The 22,617-nt window shown below is 42.6% G+C and overlaps 1 protein-coding gene across 1 annotated transcript in view; it reads right to left on the minus strand.

Moving 5' to 3' along the window:
* JAZF1 (JAZF zinc finger 1) overlaps positions 1 to 15,470 on the minus strand; it is a 187,236-nt gene extending 171,766 nt beyond the window's left edge. Inside the window, exon 1 of the mRNA XM_027896597.1 lies at positions 15,204 to 15,470. Within this exon, the coding sequence (XP_027752398.1) occupies positions 15,204 to 15,318 (115 nt within the window). The 5' untranslated portion in view covers positions 15,319 to 15,470. The remainder of the gene's footprint in view (positions 1 to 15,203) is intronic.
* Between the last annotated feature and the right edge of the window lie 7,147 nt (positions 15,471 to 22,617).

Genomic DNA, 22,617 nt, shown 5'->3' on the forward strand with positions numbered 1-22,617 from the left:
AAATCGTTCCTGCCCACACACCTACCTAGCATCTCGCAACAATTCCAGCCCTGCCACCAGCCCAGGACTGGTTTTACCTCTCCGGTTTGGTTCTCCTCCATGGTTTGCTGAGCCATCAAATCCTTGAACTTCTAAATGGAAATAACACATTGCCAAATACTAATGTTTATTATTACAGTCAACCAATTAAACTATAATTCCACCATTGTTATCCACCAAAACTTTTCCTGCTTAAGTGCAAGGTATGTTTACTTTATTACTGAGGAGCTCAAACATTTTCTTTCACAATAACGTATTCTCTTCCTCCACCCACCTAAACCAAGGTGAATGGTCATGAATCAGACCAATATCTTGAGAAATGTTTTCGCTTCTACAGTGATATGGACAGATGCAGAAAATCTAAGAATTACTATCTTCATCAGTTTTAAGATTGGTTGAAAGATTTCGCAAAAAAGGGAAGGGTGGCAGAGAAAAAAACCCAACCAAGAAAAAAACCCTTCCACACATCGACATGCAACACCACCACACAAAGCATTTTATTTCCTTTTCTTTTACAATATCACTGCTGAAGCAAAAAGTTTGAGATCTGTTACACCAAGTAAAATAGCCATGAAAGAGGAAATCAGATGGCAAAACAAGTAACACAAATTTTATAAGACCCCAGATCTATTAGCACTGGGTAGGTAAAAGGAGTTTGGATTTTATTCCAATCTGCTTTAAAAAGAGCCTTTCCCTTACCCCACTAAACAGAATCTGCACCAGTAACGGTTCACAGTTACACAGAGACAAAAACATGCAAATTCCACTTCTACACTGTATTTAATTAACAGAATCATCTCTTTTCTAGTCCATATATACACAGAAAAGCATTGGCTACCGCTCACAGACAATGCTTTATCTGTTTACCTATAGTCAGCTAAAGCAGTGGGAAATAGTAAATAAAAATACAAGACTCCAAATCCTTGATCCAGGATCAACTAACTTTAAAGCTGGGTGCAGAAAAGAAATTATGGAAGTTGGACACAATGCAGAAATCTCTATCTAGTGCTAAGGCGTTGTTTTTATAACTCATTTCTGGCACCTACCTTCACTTATTTGGGAACACCGTGTACACGTTGAAAAGGAAAAGTTAATCCTGACACCATGTATTCACAGTTACCTATGGAGTGCAGTGCTGGTAACCCACACTTGGGAAACATGGAACACTGTTTTCATTTTCCTATAACCAGTTCAAAATAGTAGCACCATTAAGCTGACACCACAAGTATACATCACCAGGAAAAGATTGTATTTATCTGAAAACCTTGCTTCTCATCAGAAGACCTCTGGATATGCTGCTCCCTCAAAACTGGAACTGATAAAAATCAGCCAACCACATACACACACTCACTCAGCATGAGACTTGCAGATCACAAAACATGTAAAAACTTGTTCCTTCTCAGGAAATGCCCACAATTGATCCTCAGATTCAAATCCAAATGTTAAAATACCACAAAATACCACTGTGCCGTTTATCTAATTCTTTAAACTGCAAACATCAGTGCGATTATCTGAGCACTTGAACACGACTGATGAACATGCACTTAGCAGCATATCTCATCATTACTACATTTTTGTGGCAGGCAGACATATAGATGTTTCTCTGTTCTCCTCCAACCAAGATGCCTACTAAGTCTGCATCTTCCCAAGCCAGCCGGTGTGTTATTCAAGCCATTCTCATAAGGTTGTACCATCCTTACAACACATCCTAAGCAATAAAATTACATCCAAACAAGTTCCTACTATATTAATAACTCCATCAAATCAATAGAAATGCAATGTTCTAAAATATGTGCTCCAGCACAGAAACAGGTCTGTGCTGTCCTCCGTGCCATCTTGAGAAAAAGCATTCAAGAAGGGAGGATGAAGCTGCCTCTACTCAAATCTACCTCTTGTAACCATGTCTTCTCTTTCCTCAGGTCATCAGGTGGGGAGAACTGCCAAGATCACTTTAGTCTGTAAAAGTACTACAGGTTAGTACCACTTATCAGTTTTGTTTAAACCATAAACCATACACTTCAATTTTAAAAAGTACTCAGGACCAAAATGAGGCCCCAGGAATGACCTTTCAGTTTCAGCACTTCCTAAATATCAACCACCCCACAAAAGAATTTTATGCTGATTATGCGAAAACTAGGATACGTTGTCAGCGCCCAAATCTCAGCACCCAATAGTTCTCCCCTCTCAAAGTAAAAAATCCTGTGTATTCATAGACATGTGACAGTCAAAGTGTTACAAACAGAGCAATTTAACAGTTGTGCTTTGCTGTGGGATGGACAGCTTCACAACCAGAGGCACCAAACAGCACCTGTGTCGCAGTGCCAGCTGGCATCTTTTGCCCATAGGATGGCTTACCCTGAGGTATTGTAAAGGCAAGTTTTGTTTCATGGAACTCACATGGATATTGGCTCAATCATAAGTATGTTCTGCCCAGGTAAACTTGTTCTGCTTAGGACATGATTTTTCACTAGCTCTTTTGTTTGTAGGAATCCTCTTCCACATCATACTGCACAGCCAGGACACCACATCAACCAGTAGAGAGGAAGGAGACAGGAGGACTGTGAGACTTCAGCTTTATCTACCTAATAATCAACATTTGATACTCCACTGTAAGGACACCAACAGAGAAAGCATATTTGCCGTGGGGCTTTGGGGCTCAAAATATTTAACATGGAGTACTTCAACTTGGTCCATTCTTTTCAAATGGGGGACAGTCAAGTTGCTGTCTCAGATACTTGTGAAAGAGGAGTCTGTCAAACCAAATCAGGTTTGTACCCATGCAAATACAAGTGTGAAACCTTCTGGTAATGGTCTTCATGCTTACATTCTGCTCTTCATAAAATGTCAGGGATAAAAAACCATTAACAAATCCAAACCAATAATCTTGCTTTCTTGAGTGCTTGTTATCAGCCTACTGGATTCTAAAAATTGCCACCATGCAAGATGTTCAATTGCTTAACTCCAGAGGTTCGAAAGTGGGAATGGGCATCAATGGGCTCACAGTGCGGAAATGAGCAACAAATCAGGAATGGAGGTCCACAAAAACAGACTGTCTCCCAGATAAGCTATTATTAAGTCTGTTCTACTAAGCCATCTACCCATGACAACAATGTAGAAAGCAACTAAAGGTTACCCAGGAGGAAAGGCTTTTATTATCTTGAAAAGAGATCTGTTCTACTGTGGAACCACCAGAAAGAAAAGGGGGAAAAATAAAAATAAATAAAGTAAAAAATCAGTTCTGCCACAATAGCAACAAACCAATGTTTGTTTAGGAGAGATGGCCACTAGCCCAGCATAACTGAATCCAAGGACTCCAAACGGGATGGCTTTAGAGATGACTTTAAGAGAAAGTCTACTGTATTCTTGGAAGAACAAGAAGAGGTTATGTAATATATGAGAAGGAGATTGCTTACTTCTTCTCCAGGAGTGCTTCAGCACACATCGGTGCTTTGAACCCAGCCCTTTGGATTCAGCATTCAGTTCTCAGTATCCTCATCAGCAAAGTTAAGCAGAAAAATTCAAATCTCACATATGTAAAGTTCTGCTTCGAAATGAAAATACGGAGGGGAGTTATCCACATCCAGATCATTCATGCTGCTCTTAAGGAGCACAATCTACATAAAATGAGTTAAAAACTAGCACCATGACAGGTCACCTGCAGAGGAGGAAAATTCAAAACAGGTACTGAAGCAACTTAAAAGGTAGCTACAATAACCCAGAGAAAAGATCTGAAATGAGGAGGTGTTTAGTAGCAATAACAACAGAGGTTTTCAGGAAAAATTAGATAAGGACTTTGCGGGCAGTGAACTAAGTATACTTATGACATCCATTAAGAGCTCTGAATCTCATCAAGTACATGCCTCAAGTAGACTGCCTGAACAAACCCAAGCATCCAACCTGTGAGTCACAAGAGAGTTGCTTGTATACTTGCTCCTAAATTAGAGATGTGTCTGACCAGCAAGAAAAAGCCATTTCTATTCTGTCCAGCTTATAAGACTGAAAACCCCCAACCAAGAACTCATTAAGAGAACAGACTCCTTTGTTTTTCACAAACTCCTTTTCTTCCTTGCTTTAATTTCACATTTCTTGTTTCAATTTCACCTTTCTTTATCTTTATTCCTTGCTATACTCTGCTTCTTTGTTATGTCAGAAAGGCACCTTCTCTATTAGTATGGTTAATGTACTAACACAGAGGCCTGAAAAACACAAGTACAGTATATCCTACTATTATGTCTGTGTTCAGTGTCCTGTTCCTAAGCCACACCTGCTCTACAGAGCACCAAAAATAAATTAGAACAACCAGCATTCACAAGAAAAGAAGGCTTCCAGACTTTACAGGATGAAGCGGTTCAGTGGTTCCAGGACAGAAAAGCAGCAGCAGCAGCCGTGACAGAAAGGCTCCAATCAACCACTCATCTGTGGAGCAACAGGAGAACAGAATGAACAGTCAGAAGGGTCAGCAGCAGGTGAGCACAGGCACCGGATGGAGATTTTTACTTTTTTTTTTTTTTTTTTTTTTTTTTTTTTTTAAAGCAGTAACAGAACAGAAGGCAATTTCTGATTTCCATAAAAGCCTAAACCAGGTACCGAACACCTCTACTACAGAATGTAAGTGTAACATCTTTCTAGGTGGATACTTGCTATGCAAAGGGTAAACCACTTTAGGGCATCAAGAACCACAGTCTGTGGTCTGCATGCATGTGCAGCAGAATGCTCTGCTGAGCATAACTTCTTATCAAAAGCTAAACACTACTCGAGTAGAGGTTCCTCTACAGACAATAATATGTAGGTATAGAATTTATAATCCTTTTCCTTCAACCACCAGTCAAAAGTTGGTAGATTAAAAAAAAAAAGGTAGCAGGTGATGAGAGGGGTTGAATTTTCCTCATTTAGTAAGCAAAGCTAGGACAGAACAGAAGAAAGATGTAAAGGTCCAACTTTATTCCACAGGTCAACACAGACAAGAAAAATATTTTTTAATTTCACCCCCTGGTTTGTATGATATTTTTTCATCCATGAAAGGATGACTAATCCCACACAAGTGTCTTCCCAAACTACAGACACTGGAAGGTATGGGTTTTTCTTTCTTACCTCTGCAGTTCACTATCACTATTTGCCAAAACTGAACTAGTATGTGGGCTGTTCCTAACCTCCTCTCTTCAATTCTCGCTTCTTATCCTAACCACCTGCAGCTCTGCAGGCTTCTGAAAGAAACATTTACTTTTTCTTCAATTACAATTAATATTTTAAAATTACACAAGCAGAAAAATCAGCATGAATTACTGTTCCTAATTATCGATATAACAAGTCGAATTGCATACATTAACTGCATAAAAAAAATTTGAATTATTACACCACACAAATTAACAAGACTTTCCAGAAAACTCAATTCCATGCTATGGTTTTAGCCACACACACCACTAGCATGCTTTCAAGCTTTATTCACACCTGCTACTACAGAACAAGCATTCCTTCGTTTCCAGAATGCTTGGTGGTAGTAAGCAATCCTGTGGTTGGAACACTGTGCCATTACCAAAAACAGGAAGGGTCCATTAACTGTACACCCACCACATTTCTGAGGTCAGTGGGATAACACAAAATTAGGGTGACAGTGCTACAGGAACTACATTTTCTATTTAAAAAAGGAAGAAAGCAAAAAGTCAGGTTGCCGCTGAGAAAAAAATGCAGGTATCAATGAATCCAGTATATCTCCAGAACATTAATTAACCTTATAAATCAATATTAATTTTTTATTATATTTGTTTCAATATTTGAAATGCATTTGAGGTCATACATACAGCTCAGGTATAGCAAGAACAGATATAGCATTTTTTGCCCATCTCTTTCAGATGACTTCTAACTCAGAGATATGAAAATTGCAACAGAAGTAAAATTCATCAGGTAAAATCTACTCAAAGGCTTTTTTTTTTTTTTTAAATTTCATTAAAGTCCAACTACTTAATATTAAAATACAAGAACACAACCAAAAATATCCACAGAAGGTAACAGCAACAAACACCTTTTCCCTATCCTGTGCATCCAATTATTATTGCATACCTGAACAAGCTCTTGGTATTTACCCTGGCTCTGGAAGCAGGTTGAGCAAGCCACTAAAACTCTCTGGCATATAACCACGTTCCAGCTCACAGTGTCCAACACAGACTATCTCACCACTCAACCTGGTCTAAAGAGAGCCCTGGGCAACTGCCCCAAGGTAACTGTCAGCAAAGACTGGGCATTTGCTTTGTCCTGATGGCAGGCTCTTCACAATTGCACAAAAAGACCTGCCAGCAAGAAAGAGGTTATTCCAGATAGATGAAATAAGAACAATACATCAGGTACAAGTAGCTAAATCATAGTTTTCATAGGACAGAGACCAAAATCTGGAACCCCTACCAAATACGGCTGCTGATGATAAAGCATAAGGACTGATATGGCTACAGTGTCAGCATTCCCATCTATATGACAACATCTAGTCAGTTTATGAGATTTTCTGAGGTATAAGGGAAATACAGTTACTATCAATGCTGAGACTGTGTGGAAAGAGTCCTGCAGCACAGTTAGAAAGTCCCTCTAAAGTACACCAAGTGTTCACAATAAGCCTGAGAAATGAAGACTCCCTAGCATAGTCTCTGTGTGAGTGGTTAACTTATTTATGCATCTTAACTGAGATCTTAACAACTCTCATATCACCCAGTTAACACAGTACAACCATCAATGATATCTGCAAGGCAGCAGACACTCAACAGCAAGTTACAGAAGCTGCAATACTCTCCCAACAGGTTGCTACAAAAACATGTAAACTTCTAGGGTTTCCCTAAAATTTTGTCATCAGATTTACTTGTATCGATGTCAATTTTTTTATCTGAAGACAAAGGAAGCAAGGGTAGACCTCAGTAAACTGGTGTGCAGCTTTCCCCTGCCCGTAAGTAAGCAACTGACGTCTTCATGAAGCCTTTAAGTTAATTTTCAGGCCACATCCATAGCACTAATACACACACACACACTGATGAAGATACACAGCAGAATTACATCAAAACAAATTACTGGAATAATTAAATAGTGTTGTTTTCTTCACTGAATATCCACAAGTTGACATTCATGTATCCATGGCAGTCTCATATAACAGTGAAACTGGATCTCTTGCATCTTAAATGCCTCTTTCTGGGTTATGGCTTCTATTGGGATAATTCCAAGAAAGTAAGACAGTGCCTACATTACACACTGCTGAAGAAAGAGGTGATGCTTTACATGTATTTCTCCTTTCCACAGCATACTCAGGTATTTAGCAGTTCAAATTTTACTCACAGAATATTTACTATTGTTAAAAATATGTTGGGAAAACATTTAATTTCCATAAGAAACAGAAACATTTGCAGCTTACTCAAGTTTGGCAAAGTAGTCAGGGCAGGTATTTCAGAAGTGTCCAAATATTTTCTAAAACTAAAAAACTACTTTTTTTGGAGCAGTTTCAGCAATGCCAATATTTCAAAATGAAACTACTCAGTTTTTCACAAAAGCCTCTTAACAAATGAGATGGCCTTTATTAGCACACAGTGAAATCTTTCTCAAAATCAGAAGAAATGTTTCAAAATTTATCCACAATTAAATTCTAATCTCTTTGGCCATAGGGAACTGAGCACCTTGGCTTCAAAATCCCATTCAATTCTTTTCCTTAAAATGATAAATTTCTTCTTCTACGTCTACTACATCCTTTGCAAAACAAAGTCAATTCAGTCTTTAATGAATTAGAGTATCTGAAGTGAAACTGCACAGTAGTATTATACCCATCCTATGCACTCATCAGAGACACAAAGAGCACTACGGTGTCATCAGCATCTCTGGTGGGCACAAACTAAAGAAGAAGCCTTGTAAGAATTCAAGAAACGCAAATATTATTAGCAAAGAAAAACCATGAAACCATAAACTGGACTATTTCTTCTATTCTACAGCTCTAAATATTGGTCCAGCATCTCATAACTAAAGTACCATAAACTGTATGTACTCTGCCAAAGCATTTCCAAATCTCAGGACAGAATTACAAACTGAGAAACAGGAATTGGTTGTTTAATTTTTATTGTGAAGTTATTCATTGAGATGGTTCTTTAAAACCAGGGACCCTTTTGTGTTAAGCACTTCATGAAGTTGATTATCAAATCAATTCTCTAATTGTTGCCACTTCAAATTAACACGAAAAATCTTTGCCTTTCTCAAAGTGTACATAGCAGCTATTTTCTTAGATGGTTATCATCCAAATTCTGAATTACTGGTGCTTACTAGAGATAAATAAAATTAATTCACAGTGAAAACCAGCTTTTTTGAGAAAAATAATTAAAGAAAAAATAGCACTTTAAAGAGCAATGAAGTGTACACTGGAAGCAGCAGGCCTCTAGTGCTTGTTTCTTCTGCATTAAAGTATTCTGCAGCTTGACACAAAATATTTCTGATTACTTGTTTATATTTGCATTATATTCTGTAAGAGGAAGGAATGGTAGCTTAGATTTTCTCCCATGGAAGAGATGTTTCTTCATCTTCTAGCATCACCTCTTTCTCAAATTATTTTTTACTATACAATTACTATTTTTTATTATACAATATTACATTCCCCAAGTAATTACGAAGTGAAAAAAAGATAATTTGACTGGCAGTCACCTGATTATCTTACAGTTCTCATAAGGACTACAGGTTGGCTATGAAAACATGCTCTCAAGGCCTGAAGGGGAGACATGATAACCACTATAAATTTCACCCTGAAGGTAAGAATGGTTACACAAGGGAAGTGTAATGCTACTGTTACAAGTTATCTAATGCTTCTTCAGGTTTTCATTTTCCGACTTGTGTAGATCTGCTGGCACACAAGAGGAGCAATACCTGCCACTGGTAGGAATATAGCCCTGCAACAAGCCTCACCCAAAGCCAATCCAGTGGGCAGAAGAAAAAGGAAAGATCCCTATTGGCTTTATGTGAGAACTTCAACCTTAAAAAGGAAAAATCAGTTTTCAGCATGTTCACAGACGTTTGTTTTCAGCCCTTTCTTCCTAGAAAATACAGCATTCAAACTTTACACAATTATGTCTTAGCCTCCATGTACTTGGTAACCTCAAAACAAAAACAAATTTCATGTCTCAGGAGTATCAAAAATTATGTTTTAGTCAAGGTTTAACAGCAATTCCATTTTCCCCCCATACAATTAACACATTCTAGAATTTGTTGCAAGTGTTGCATTTACATTTTATCATAATTTAAATTTAAACCCAAAGAGCAAAAGAAACCAGACTTGTAAGTACAAAATAATCAAAGACTCTGCTCTGCTCAAGATAATACGTGAGGAGGAAAAAGTTCTGATTCAAACTTTTAGGCAAAAAAAAGACTCTATTTGATAGAAAAGCCTTCTTGAAATAAAAGCACCTTCCTCCCCACACCAGCTTACAAAGCAAATAACCAACATCCTTGGAGAATAGATCCTTCCACCTCACTGTGAAATGCATTTTCAATAAGTAACAAAAATTACAGCTGTAGAAGTACTGCATGGAGGATGAACTTTAGATAAGTGTATCCATAAATGTAGAAAGTTGTTTTCTCATGAACAATAATTAGCACTCCTGCTGAGGTAAATACACGTAATTTTTCACTTATTTTGCAAGGACAGACATTCACGCACATTACTGGCAACTATGCACTCGTCTGTCCTCTGATTTCCAGACACTGATCAGAGCATTCCAAGTACCTAGTTGCCACATCACTCAGTGTAAAAAGCCTCAGGTGAAGATCTACCACCCTTCAAAACAGCCAGTCTGCGCTCCAAGTGTTAAATTACATATTGAGCAAATGCTAAGAGAGAGTTACATGATGGTAACCACTTAAACGACGTTCACACTCTTCAGAAGAGCTCGGCTTTAGCAAACAAAATCTGTCATACAGATTTAAGCTTTCCAGGCCTTCCATAACTGCTGGTGTGTAGCCTCTCCTCCTCATCTTTAGCAACATACAACGGTTGCATCTTCTTATGCTTGTTTAATACAACATGCTGTGGGCTCCTATACAGAAGCTGTCATCTCTGTCATACTGCACTTTATCCAAGATACTGGGGGAAGTCTGGGTAACACAGGAGAGGGAAGCAAAACACACATTTTAGAAATAGCAACTGCCATTTCTGCATGTGCTCACAGTCTGCTCCTAATTCAACACCTTTTACTATCCAAGTGAGGACACTGCTCAACTGTTATTAGCATTTCTGAGAAAATATTGAGAAGAACAACTTTAAGCAATTTGCACGTAGTCAGCCAATGGACTATTCAACTACTCGAGCTCTTTGCTGTGGAATCTGGCCCCACAACTGCATAATATTAAATAAGAATCGAAGTCACCGAAGGCAGCAGATGTCAAAGCTACCACCAGACATGGAATTTCATAAGCCATATGACCTGAACTTTCCAGATGGGTAGTATGAGTGTCTTCAGATTTATCTTTCCTATCTCTTCATATCTACTCTTCCACCTCTTCTGGCCCACCACCACATTTTGGATGCTCATTTCATCCACATCCTTTTCCTCAATGAGTCTCAGGAAAAGCAAGACTGCTCACGTAAGCCACAGAGCTACACAGGTGTGTATGGCACGTCAGTACTTATCATGAACTAAGTGAACACATAGTGGGTCATACAAGCAACAACCTCACCTGATTTAAAAATACTTCACTACAAATACAAAGCAAAAATTAAAATAAATAAATGGATGTTGTCAAAAGTTTACGAAGAAATTCAGTTGAAATACTGGCTCCTCAACATCAGAGTAAACTTTGTAATAGCAACTCAGGAGCTGCCTGACCTGCCAATCTAAAGAGTGCAGTTCAACTACAGACAGATGGAGGGAGAAACAAATTGAGGGAGGGAGGGAAGGAAAGATTTGACCCATCCCTGCCCCCCACCCCTGAAAAAAAAAAAAAACACCAATGCACACCAAAGTGTGTGACCCTCTGGACTTCCTGGACGTCCATGAACAGCTGAAAATGCCCCAGAAGACTTAAAGTTTCAGAAACACTCTGTGGAGCCAGAGGTGCTGGCCTAACATTATAGCTGAAGAAGACACTACAGGACAGCAGAAATACAATAAATTTGCCATGTTGCCACAACTAAATACTCAATAGTTTGTGATTGGTGAGTTTGGGTGTTTTTTTGCTCTTCTCTTGACAGTACTCTAGGGAATTGACTGTATTTGGTCCATTCCATTCGACAGTGTTGAATTCGGCAAATTGTAATAAACTTGGCCTTTTGCTCCCAGACTAGAGACGTCAAAAAAGTCAACCAAACTACCTGCAAGGGATCAGAGCAGATAAAACCAAGAGGCAGGGAGATGGCCTAGCAAGACAGACCAGAAGCCCCCCTTCCAGAGAAGGTAACAACACTTCAGGTTGCTTGGACAACATGCTGGTAGAAAAAGTTGACAGAGAAGCATTTACATATCAGCAGTTTTAAATCAACATCCATTTCCAGTTGTGAGCCACAGAAAATGTGACTACACCACTTGGTAGTATTGCTACATAATACAGAACATGGTCTCATTGCAGAGGATACCAGTAGGGTCTGCCACATGAAAGACCCCAGAGCAGTGCTTCAGAGCTAGCCCAATTCATCACAAGTCTTTAATGTATAAATGCAAAACCCATAAAGCAGCTGATATGCTGACAGGCATGCAGCACCACCTCAGAGTTGATAAAGTTCATCCAGTGTCCACAACTCTCCCAGGAAATATGCACTGATACTTTTTCAAGTAACTGGTAATTTATCAGTTGGGCACTAAGATGTAGGTGAAAAAAACCCACACCACTGTCAACTTAATTATTTCATTACCGTATGATTATTCATTAGTATGAATTAAGAAAGCAACTGCAGAATCTCTCAGAAACCAATCATATTCTGTCTCCAGAATGTCACAGCAGTGTTTCACAGAATGCATAAGGCTGGACGGAACCACAGTGGGTCATCTTGTGCAACCTCCCTGCTCAAGCAGGGTCATTCTAGAGCACATGGTGCAGAATTGCATTCAGATGGTTCTTGAACACCTCCAGTGAGGGAGACTCCACAACCCCTCTGAGCAACCTGCACAGTCACCTGCACAGTAAAGAAGTTCTTCCTCATGTTCAGGTGGAACTTCATGTGTGTAAGTTACTGCCCACTGTCCCTTGTCCCATGTCCTTATACTAAACTGAGCTTTATTTGCAATGTTGATCCAAAAAAAGATCCCTTGAAAAGTGTTTGCTCTGACTTTTTCAGAAACATGGTACAGCTCTGAAAAACAACCACACTCCTACCAGTGCTCCACTGCTGATGTGAACGATTAACCCATCCCATGAAATGTGGCAAAGTAGCATCACTGCAGCAGCCAGAGCAGGTAGAGCTCGTGCCATACACGCCTCCCCACACACAGCTGTTCGCAGCATCAAGTTTGTTATCTGCACTGTAACACTGTCTGCCCAGCAATCACCCACTTCAGTTTAAACTAATAATGGAATATAACTCAATCAAGTTTTCTTCATTCCTGCAGCACACACAGAATGCCCAAAGCAATCTATTTTTATATGGCATGATACTGTTTGCTCTGTATGCCAAAAAATACAGTCAATTTTTAAAGCAACAAATTTCAGGACACATTTCTAGGCCTATATGACAGCAAAAACTGAATGGTGTTTGCATCATCTTACTGCAAAAGTAATTCCAACATAAGCTCCTATTCAGATGTTTACTTCTTCATTTCCTAGTCGCCTTCAGAAAGGTTAGTCACCTTTGGGCTGAGCACTTAGCTGGTGGGTTTTCACAGATTACCATCCTTCAGGCTGTGCCAGGAGTTCCTTGCACACACCAAACCATAGACTTGAGTCATCATGTCCAAACTGGGATCCACTCGGTGTCATTGTTTCAACTCCCTACTCATTTTCTCAGTGTTTGATACAAGTAACATAACGTTGTTGCATCTTGTATTCACAAGCAGATCAAGTTCCACCTGTTGTCATGTAGAGGTGAAACATTAGAAATCAAGCACAAGCAACCTTATGTCTTTCCTCACCAGTTTGTACTCAAATCACCTCCATGCGTGTAATAACGTATGTGCAAAGTCTCACTTGTGTGTCCTGCAAGTCTTGGCAAATGACACACTCTATTAAATGTGCATGTGTGCAATCCTAATACTTTAACTTTGAGAGAAAGGAAAAAGTAATAAATAGTGGCTATAGAATTAAAAATTAAATTATAAAAAAAAATTGCAGTGTTTCAGCATACTCTCTTCTCTGTGGAGAAGTCTCAGAACAGCTGATCAGGGATCAAGCAGCAATGCACAGACAACACAGGCAGGACTGTATCTTTTCTAACACCCTGTGGGCTGTGGCACCTAAGGGCTGATAATCCACTCGAGGGACACACAAGATGACTTATGAACTTTCATTTTGGGAAACAGTTTCCCCTAAGCTTTTCTGGTATAATGTGATACATAGTATAGGAAAAGGTAAGAATCTGATATTAAAAAAAAACCAACAATATTACAATGGTATGCCTGCACCATGTCGAGTCATAAATTACAGAGTTTTACAGTATGTGGTTTTGTTACCTCATATAAGGCATCGTGATAATTACAGGAACCACACCTTTCATCTCCCTGACCTATAATGCTACATTAATGTAACGTTACACTCACAATGTCAGCTTGAGTGATTTTTTTTCAGGTTTTCAGGCAGGCTTATTAAAACTTAATAAAATGAAGTGCACACTAGCTTCATCGCTTTGTAGCAGCAATTTGTTTCCTCATACTTCTAATGAAACACGTGAGTCTCTGGCCCTTGGGTACTTAAAACTTCTGTATTTTTCCCCCTGGTTTTAAAACTTTGTCTGCTTCAAAGAACTAGTTCGGGTTTTCTTGACAGTTTGAGCGTTGTATTTCATCAGCAAAAACAGAAAGTCGGGAAGATCCAGAGAGGAAGCAAGCAGCCCAGCAGCCAAGGCAGCACACCTGCCGAGGCCGAGGAGGGAAGGTGTAGAGCGGTGGCAGCGCCGTGGCCGGCTGGGGACGAGATGCTCTGCCGGCAGACCCTGCGCTCCAGCACGCCTGAGGCCCGGCCGGGCGCGGGCAGGCCGGTCCCGCCGGAGGGGGGAGAGGGAAAGTTGGCGCCCGCGGCCGGCCGGGAGCCGCGCCGCCCCCTCCTCCCCCGGGCGCCGCCCGCGCTGCCGAGGGGCGGCCCCGCCACCCCTGCGCACGCTCCCGCCCGCCGCCCATGAGGCGCCCGCGCCGGGAAGGCACTGACGAGTCATCGCCCCGCCGCGTCCCCGCCCCCGCGGCCCTGGCGGGACGGGAGGCCGAGGGGAGCGGGGGCCGGCGGGGGCACTCCGCAGGTGATGCTCCGGCGCGGCGCTGCCCGGCCCGCCCTCCGCGGCCTAGATTCCGTGGCTCAGGACAGCGGGTCCCGCCCGACGCGGCCACCTTCGCCTCCCGCCCACCCGGCGCCGGGGACTGCCCCGGCCCCGCCGCCACCGGGCGCTCCCTCCACGCCCACCGCGCCGCCGGCCCCGCGCTCCCGCACGCCGGTGTCTCCGGCGAGAGGCGCCTCCAGCGCTGCGGCGGCCGGAGCGCGACCCGTGCTCTCCGCCACACCTAGCAACAGCGCTGACAGGACGCAGTGGCGGCGGCGGGAGGAGGAGGAGGAGGAGGAGGAGGAAGCGGAATGGCTGCCGCGGCGGCGGCTCCCTCCCTCCCCGGAGCCCTGACAGCCAGCGCCGGGGCGGAAGCAGCAGGCGGCGTGCTGTGCCCGTCCTCCTCCCTGCCTCCTCCTCCACCGCCGCCTCCTCCTCCGGGCTCCTGAGCTCCCTCCTGCCAATGCAAACTAACTCCCCCTCGCCAGGGCCGGCGGGCTGCACGCCTCCCCCGCACCCACCCATGCCGCCGCGCCGCACGCCGCCGCCTCCCCAAGGAGCGCTCCACGTCGCCCGCAGGATCCGCTCCTGCCACTCCTCACCCACCGCCCGCCGACCTCCCTCCCCCGGCGGCCGGCGCTGCCGCGCCCCGACTGCCGCTGCACCTTGTGCCCCCCGCCCCGCACCGCCGCCGCACACGCGGCCCCCGCGCCCCCCGCCCGCCCTGCCCTGCCCTGCCCTGCCCCGGCCGGGCCCCGCGGGCACTCACCGATGTGGTTGTCCTCGATGTGCTCGATGAGCTCTGCCAGGGTTGGGAAGTGGAGCCCGCAGCCCCCGAACCTGCAGGCGTTGGAGAAGAAGGAGGCGGCGGCGATGCCTGTCATGGTGTTACATCGAGATCCCCCTGCGGTGCCTGCTCTGCCAGGGCCGGCGGCGGCAGGGCGGGGAGAGGCGGGGGCAAGGGGGGAACGGGACGGAGAGAGAGAGAGATGGGGAGCGAGAGAGAGAGGGAGGGTGGGGGTGGGGAGGAGGAGGAGGAGGTGGCGGCGGCAGCGGCAGCAGCAGCGTCGGGAGCGGCGGAGGGGAGGGACGGGCTGGGTGGGGGGAGATGAGGCAGCCGCAGCTGGGAGGAGGGACCAGCGCGGCTCTGTAACAGCTGTGCTGCCCCGGCGGCGGCCGCCGCCGGCGGGAGGAGCAGGGCACCCGCGCCGCCCTCCGCCGCCGGGGGACACCCGCGCCGCCGCGTCCGGCACCGCGCGGGGCCGGGGGGGAGCAGGGATAACTTTCCCCTTCAGCCTCTCGCAGGCGGCGGCTGGGCTGGGGGCTGCTCCTGGGAGGGGAGTGGAGGGGAGGGGAGATGCTCCGGGGTAGGTGCTGCGGCCGGGAAGGTGGCGCCCGCCCCAAGGGGCTCTCCTGGCCGCCGGGAGTTGGCTCCTAACGCGGTCGTCGCCTCCACCGTCCCGTGGAGGGAACAACCAGCCCTTGCCGAGGTCGCCAAACTGAGGGGCGGTCGCTCCTTCTCCGAGGTGGGCCGAGGCCGCCAGACCCAACCTTCACCTGCCCGGCGATGAGCCAGAGGCCCCGGGCACCTGCTCGGGGTACTGGGGTCTCCCCGCTGCCGAGCGGGCTGCGGCCCCCTTTCCTCCTGAGCTGCCGGTCACAGATCCCCGGACCGGACCGTTCTTGCCTTCGCCACCCGCTGAGGCGGGTCGGGATGTGAGGCTGCGGCCCTGGGTGGAGGGGCGGGGGGGGAAAGTTAAGCAGGAGTTGCATACACCTCGCTCCTAAATCCTATTTTGACTTTTTGTCTCCAGAAAGCTATTCAGCAGAGAGGCTGACTGATTAATTGATTTTAATGAAGGTCTCCCTAGGCTCGAATTTGCAGACAGCTTTATTTAAAATTAAAGGGAAAAAAAAATTGCTCATCAGGAAGGCTCTCTCTTTTTCTCCCCCATTTCTGTTTCATAATAATCTTTTTTTCCGTATTTATACAGTTCTACACTATTAATATTTTTGAACAAAAGTATGGCTAAAAAAAAAGCCCCAGTATCTGCATGAGAGTCTGAACTGGTCAGATGTAAGTGGTTCCACTGATCCCACTGATGGATAAGAGTCCCAGGCTGTTCTCATCTATGGGAAATCACCTGTGTGCACAAGAACAAACCTACCCCTTGCCTGTCTTGTTACCTGTATTGCAGGTGGCAATGTTCCTGGCATTGCTGAAGGAGCCAAAGAAAAACAAATCCTAAAAATATAGCAGAATGGTTTGTGAATGGAAAGATGAGTATTAGCCCATTTGTTTTAAAGCATGAAAAGTCTTGAAGCTAGTTCCTGGTGTCCCGTATATGAAAGAACCCCTTGTTTGTGTAGAGAAAACAAGCTTTATCTTGTAGTTTATTTTAGTAATATTCTTACATGTTTACTTTATTATTTTTCTGATGTTTTACCCTCATCCAATTGTATTTTTCTTGATGTATGAATCCACTCCTTCTGGCGTACATCAAAGAAAACAAAGCGAGCACAAAACCTACTTTCCACAAAAACACCATTCAAAGAAGCCTTCTCTTACTTCAACACCCAGAGCTGGAGTTTGTAAATGGAGTTTGCATAGCCATGAGATGCTTAAACACAGAACTATAACAATATTATAGATTTTACACTTCAAAAAAGAATGGTAATATGGACACATAGTAGTCCACAGTATGTTTTCAAGGTTCACTACGACCTCCAGTTTAGAGGTTTGTGGAACTGCTGCTGTTGGACATTTCATGAAAATATCTCATTCTTTTGAATAATACAGAGGTACATCTGTCATTTGGCTCACCTGCTTCAAGCATAGCTGCTTTGCAGGTTACTATTCCTCTAATTTCTCCACGGCGTTTCTGATGTTATCAACAGAACTCACTCACTGTGAGTTGACTCAGGAAAGGAGGAGTTGTTCCTACTTAAGACCATAATTCTGGAAACTCATGCCACACAAGCTACTGTCGTGAATAATACCACAAATGCCCATGTGATCAAGACGTAAAGCAACAAATAATAAGTGTGGAAGAGGAGTAAAATGGTAAGATAGGCATCTTCCCTAATAAATTGCAATTTTAAGACTAATTTGTGGGATCAAACACACAGGCCTTCTTAGACCTATAGTGGTTTTAGTAAGCATGAATCCTCAACACTGTTAACAAAATACGAACTGTAGATTTTACATTTTTGTTTGATTAGGAGTAGAAATTGTCTTAGTGTCGATGACCAGCATAATTCAAACAGAAAAGTTCTGAGGCAGAAAATCAAGCTTAATCAGAATGAATAATAAAGATGAGAATTTCATGTGCCTAATCTATGAGGGTCAATAGACGCATGATTTACCCTCTTACGAAACAGAACTGTGATGGATATAGGGTTGTTATCAATAACTTTTAGTAGCTATTAACAAAGAGCACTGCTCACCTACAAAGAAATAAAAGTAGGTTTGTTGCTGATACCTGCTAGTAATAGACAATGTAATGATTGCTTTCTGATGTGTGAACTTGTCCGGTTAGCTGCAGGTCTCTTTTCATTAATTGTTTGCTGAATTCTCAGGATTTTTGAGAGCCTTTGAGCCAGGGAGAGCACTTAACTCTTGCAGCAGTCAAGATGAGCTGGAAAGACAGGAGTTACTGGTATCCCATAGAGTAAGGATTCAGGTCAGTATCTTTTGATGAAGTTACATTTCCTACTCTATAGGGCCTGTTTTTGTACAAATTCAACTTTGATGGCTTCAGTTAGGATAGTTACAGCACTTCTATTTTTTTTCCTATGGTTTAAGCACTTGGAACACTCTACTCTCCCTGTTCTTCCGTAGACTCAGGGGGGGTTTCTTCCCAGCATAGTTAAGAGATTTCTGCCCCTGGTTTTGGTGTCCAGGCTCTTGACAGACAGGCATGAACAGACCCAGTGAAGAGTGCCCTAAAATTAACTCTTCCCATGCCTGATTCGCTATTGTTGTTGTGTTACAGACAAAATACATTATCTTCTGATAATAAGTGGTGTTTGTAGGAAGATCACACACTTTTCCTCATGTACTTGTTTTTATCTCTAGCATCTGGGAGATGAAGTAATTTTATCAAACTTCTTATCATTATTTTAACCAATCCAATTTATTTTGAAGTTCTTAAATCTAAATTATCACAATGTGACAAGTATTATTCCTCAGGGGTTGTTATTGGGACCAGCACTGTTTAACATCTTTGTTGGCAACATGGACAGTAGGACTGGGGGCCCCTTCAGCAAGTTTGTCAATGACACGCTGGGGGGAAGGGACACCATCCAGAAGGGACCCTGACAGGCTTGAGAGGTGGCCCTGTGCAAACCTCATGAAGTTCAATAAGGCTAAGTGCAAGGTTCTTCATGTGGGTTGGGGAAATCCCAAGCACAGGTACAGCCTGGGAGAGATAGGATTGTGAACAGCTCTGCAGGGGAGGACTTGAGGGTGTTGGTGGGTGAGAAACCTGACATGACTTGGCAATGTGTGCTTGTGGCCCAGAAGGCCAACTGTATCTTGTGCTGCATCCTGGGTGGCCAGCAGGTCAAGGGAGGTGATTCTGCCCCTCTACTCCACTCTCCTGAGACCTCACCAGAATACTGTGTCTACCTCTGGAGACCCCAACTTAAGAAGGACGTTGACCTGTTGGAGCAAGTGCAGAAAAGAGCCACAAAGTCGATCAGAGGACTGGAACTCCTCTCCTATAAATACAGGCTAAGAGAGTGGGGCTGTTCAGCCTGGACAAGAGAAGGCTCTGGAAACACCCTGTAGCGCCTTCCAGTGCCTGAAGGGGGGCCTATAAAAAGGCTGGAGAAGGAATTTGAGCCAGGGCATGTAGTGATAGAAGAAAGGGTGATGGCTTTAAACTGAAGAGGGGAGGTTTAAATTAGACATTTGGAAGAAATTCTTTACTGTAAGGGTGGTGAGACACTGGCATAGGTCTCACAGAGAAGTTGTGGATGCCCCGTCCCTGGAAGTGTTGAAGGCCAGCTTGGATGGGGCTTTGAGCAACCTGGTCTCATGGAAGGTGCCCCTTCCCGTGGCAGGAGGGTTGGAATTCGGTGATCTCTAAGGTCCCTTCCAACCCAAACCATTCTATGATTCTAAGAGCGTTTTGTTATTCAAGCTTTACTAGGACAGAGAACTACAGTATCCATATGACAAACTGCCAAAGTGCTCAGAAGATGTCCTGTCACTTTGTTCTGTGGGAGAAATACATGGAAATTAGACCCGAGCTGTTTGTCAAGCCAGGGCTAATTGCTGAGTAGGTCCATTTCAGAGGTGATAATAGCTACTGTAAAGGATACTTCATATAAATAGAGCTGAGAAAAAGCTCACATGGCTGGTGGGCCCTGTTTTATTTGTTTTTGAAGAAGTTATTTTGAAGGCTTCTGATACCCTTAGTTTAACAATCATTTCATCTTAGGCAAACTGTTAGGCACAAGGATGTGCAGCTGATGGCTGACTACCTGTGTAATTTCCATTTCATCTGATTACTGCTTAAAAATGCATATATTAGGACTGCATCTTTTCTTCACTAGCTTAATATATTTCTTCCTCATTTTAAGTCAATTTTGATGAAGTAAGAAACTTGTTTAGAGTAATTTTAATTCAGTTCTTCCTGAAACTGATGTTTTATGGTCTAAGATCCCTTATCTCCTTGGATAGTCTGGCTCTTAGACCCTTTTCAATGCCTTTTGACTGCTGGTCATCTTAATAACTAATATTTACTCATAACACAGTAGTTAGACTGTGGTAATTAACTGCTGTAACTGCAGGGTCTTATCTATGGATAGGTTGCTACCAGCCACTCATACTGTTCTGGATTCCCAAAAGCCAGTTATTCTGTCTTAATGCTCTCTGGAAGGCTAGAGGTCTGAATTTGAAAAATTTGATAGCTGCTGCACTTGGTAGCTTTGAGGGTGATTAGACTGTTATTAAAGACAACAGTCCTCTGTCAAATACTGAGGAAAAGCCAGTACTTTCTTCAGTCTTATTTAAAGTACAGTTTAAGAACTTGTTTTCAGCTGCATTTATAATAGTAGAGCATTACTGTGAAGATTGTTGTGACTCTTGCAAAAGGACAACACAAATCTGTGATATTTGTAAAAATCATAGTCTTTTAAAATATATTTTCTGGTTTTTACACTAATGAAGTCATACTTGAAAATACCTACTTAAAGAAAAAATAAATCAAGGGTAATCGGGTATTACAAAGGAATGTTTGACCTCATGTTCCCCTAAAAAAGTTACTGATTCATTCTTCAATAACAATTTTAAGAATTTGATTTCTGCTTGCCTCTGCATGCTGGCCATATCAGAAATTCGTAATACACAGTTTGGTAAAATTTTATAACAGAGATTTTGTAAGATTTTATAAGAGAGACATATCACTGCCACACAGTAATTGTACAAGTAAAACATATTTATGCAATTTGTGTCATGAGAATCCATTTTTAATTTATACCAGTGAATTAGTTTTCTCTTGGCAGTGCACTGTATAGCTTCAGGGTGCAATGGAAAAACAAAATGTTAAGCTGGGAAAATACTGTATTCCCCACTAGTTCCAGATGCCCCAAAACAATAGATAGAAATCCTGTTTAGTTCAACTTTCTGAGAGACTTCAGCTTTTCAGAGGACAAAGCTGGAGTTCAAAGGTGCCTCTGTATTTCCAGTTACCTGTAGCCCAGAAAAAAGAAAATTTTCTTGTTTTGTTTTGACTACGTAAGGAAATTTGGAGCTAACATGGTGTTGTAGCATAAACCATTATTATGGTGTTAGTCTGCCCTGGAATTATAAAATGCAAACTATTTAAGTGGTCTCTTGTAAGAACCCACAATTACATAGGTATTGAATAACCTACTGTATTCTTACTATGGATTATAATGGAATACTTTGCTAAAACCTTTTATGTCATTTCACTCAGATGATCGGGGATAATTAGCATGTGCATTTTAAAATAACTGGCTGGAAAAGTAACATGATTTTGTAAGTTTGTCTCAATGAAAAGCAAACTTGTTCTTTAATGAAGGTTAATGGTAAAGAGTGAAATTTTTAATAGGTTTTACAGCACCTCAAAAATACAGAAATCTGTAATTCTGAAATTTTTTCCTTTTCCTCTTTTATTTCCTAAATTGAGTTCCCATCCTGTAACCAGATTTCATGGCATCTGCTGACATAACAATTTGTGAAGTCAATTAAAAAAGGCAAATTTGTTCCAAAGTATACTGAGATTATAGTATCATTTTCACACACAAACACAAAAAATAAAATAAAAAGTCCTAAATTAGAATGAACACTTCCTAGTGTTCTTTGTTTGGAGTAGAAATGGGACAGATGTCAAACTGTCTTCTCCTCTGACCCTGAAGATTGTTTGGGATGCTGTAGTTACAGAGTGATTTTAAGCAAATATAAGGCAACTCTAACTTACATCAGTGATCAGGAGTGCAAAGACATGGGACCCAAATCCCACATGGTTTTGTGCTATCTCATGTCTACCTTCCTACTCACCTATTCCTCTGCCCTAAATCAAAATGTGCTTAGGAAAATCCAGGTCCTTCATTTCTGGGTGTCCCAGTCATAGGGAGCTGTGTATCTTAGAGCCTGAAAATTCAGAACAGACTCTCTTCTGTTTAGTCTGAGAATTCCCCATTTAAAAAATTCTTCACTGAGCCAAGAATACCGGTGACAGGGAGAATTCTGCACTGAGGTATAGGTGCCAGCAAAAATCCACTTGCTAAATCATAGGTAGGGGCGGAGAATCCCCAGTTTGAAACAGGCAGTTACTCGGGGAATGATCCCTGTTCTTAAAAGAAGTGCTTTTTTTCCTCATTCTTAAGTTAGGTGAGGGAAAAGAAGGCTTTGGCATAAAGCTAACTTACAGCTCTGGGGATGAATTGCAGTCTCTAAGAAAAGAAATTCAGGTAACTTTAACAGGAGGCTTAGCAATCATTGACTATGGAGCATGATATAATTGGAAAGGAGATCCAGACTTCAGAATAAGCCTCTTTTGCAAATGAAAGAAACCCCCACCTTAGTAAACTACTCAAATAATCTTCTGTCAGGAATGAACCTTCAGAAGCTGATATGCGAGAATATTGCAAATCACCACAGAGAGTGGTATGCCTAATAAATATATGCTTGTTGTGACACCTTAAATCAG

This window comes from Empidonax traillii, unplaced genomic scaffold, assembly GCF_003031625.1.
Source record: "Empidonax traillii isolate 1590-97213 ecotype Southwest subspecies unplaced genomic scaffold, ASM303162v1 scaffold17:size2698205, whole genome shotgun sequence".
NCBI lineage: Eukaryota > Metazoa > Chordata > Aves > Passeriformes > Tyrannidae > Empidonax > Empidonax traillii.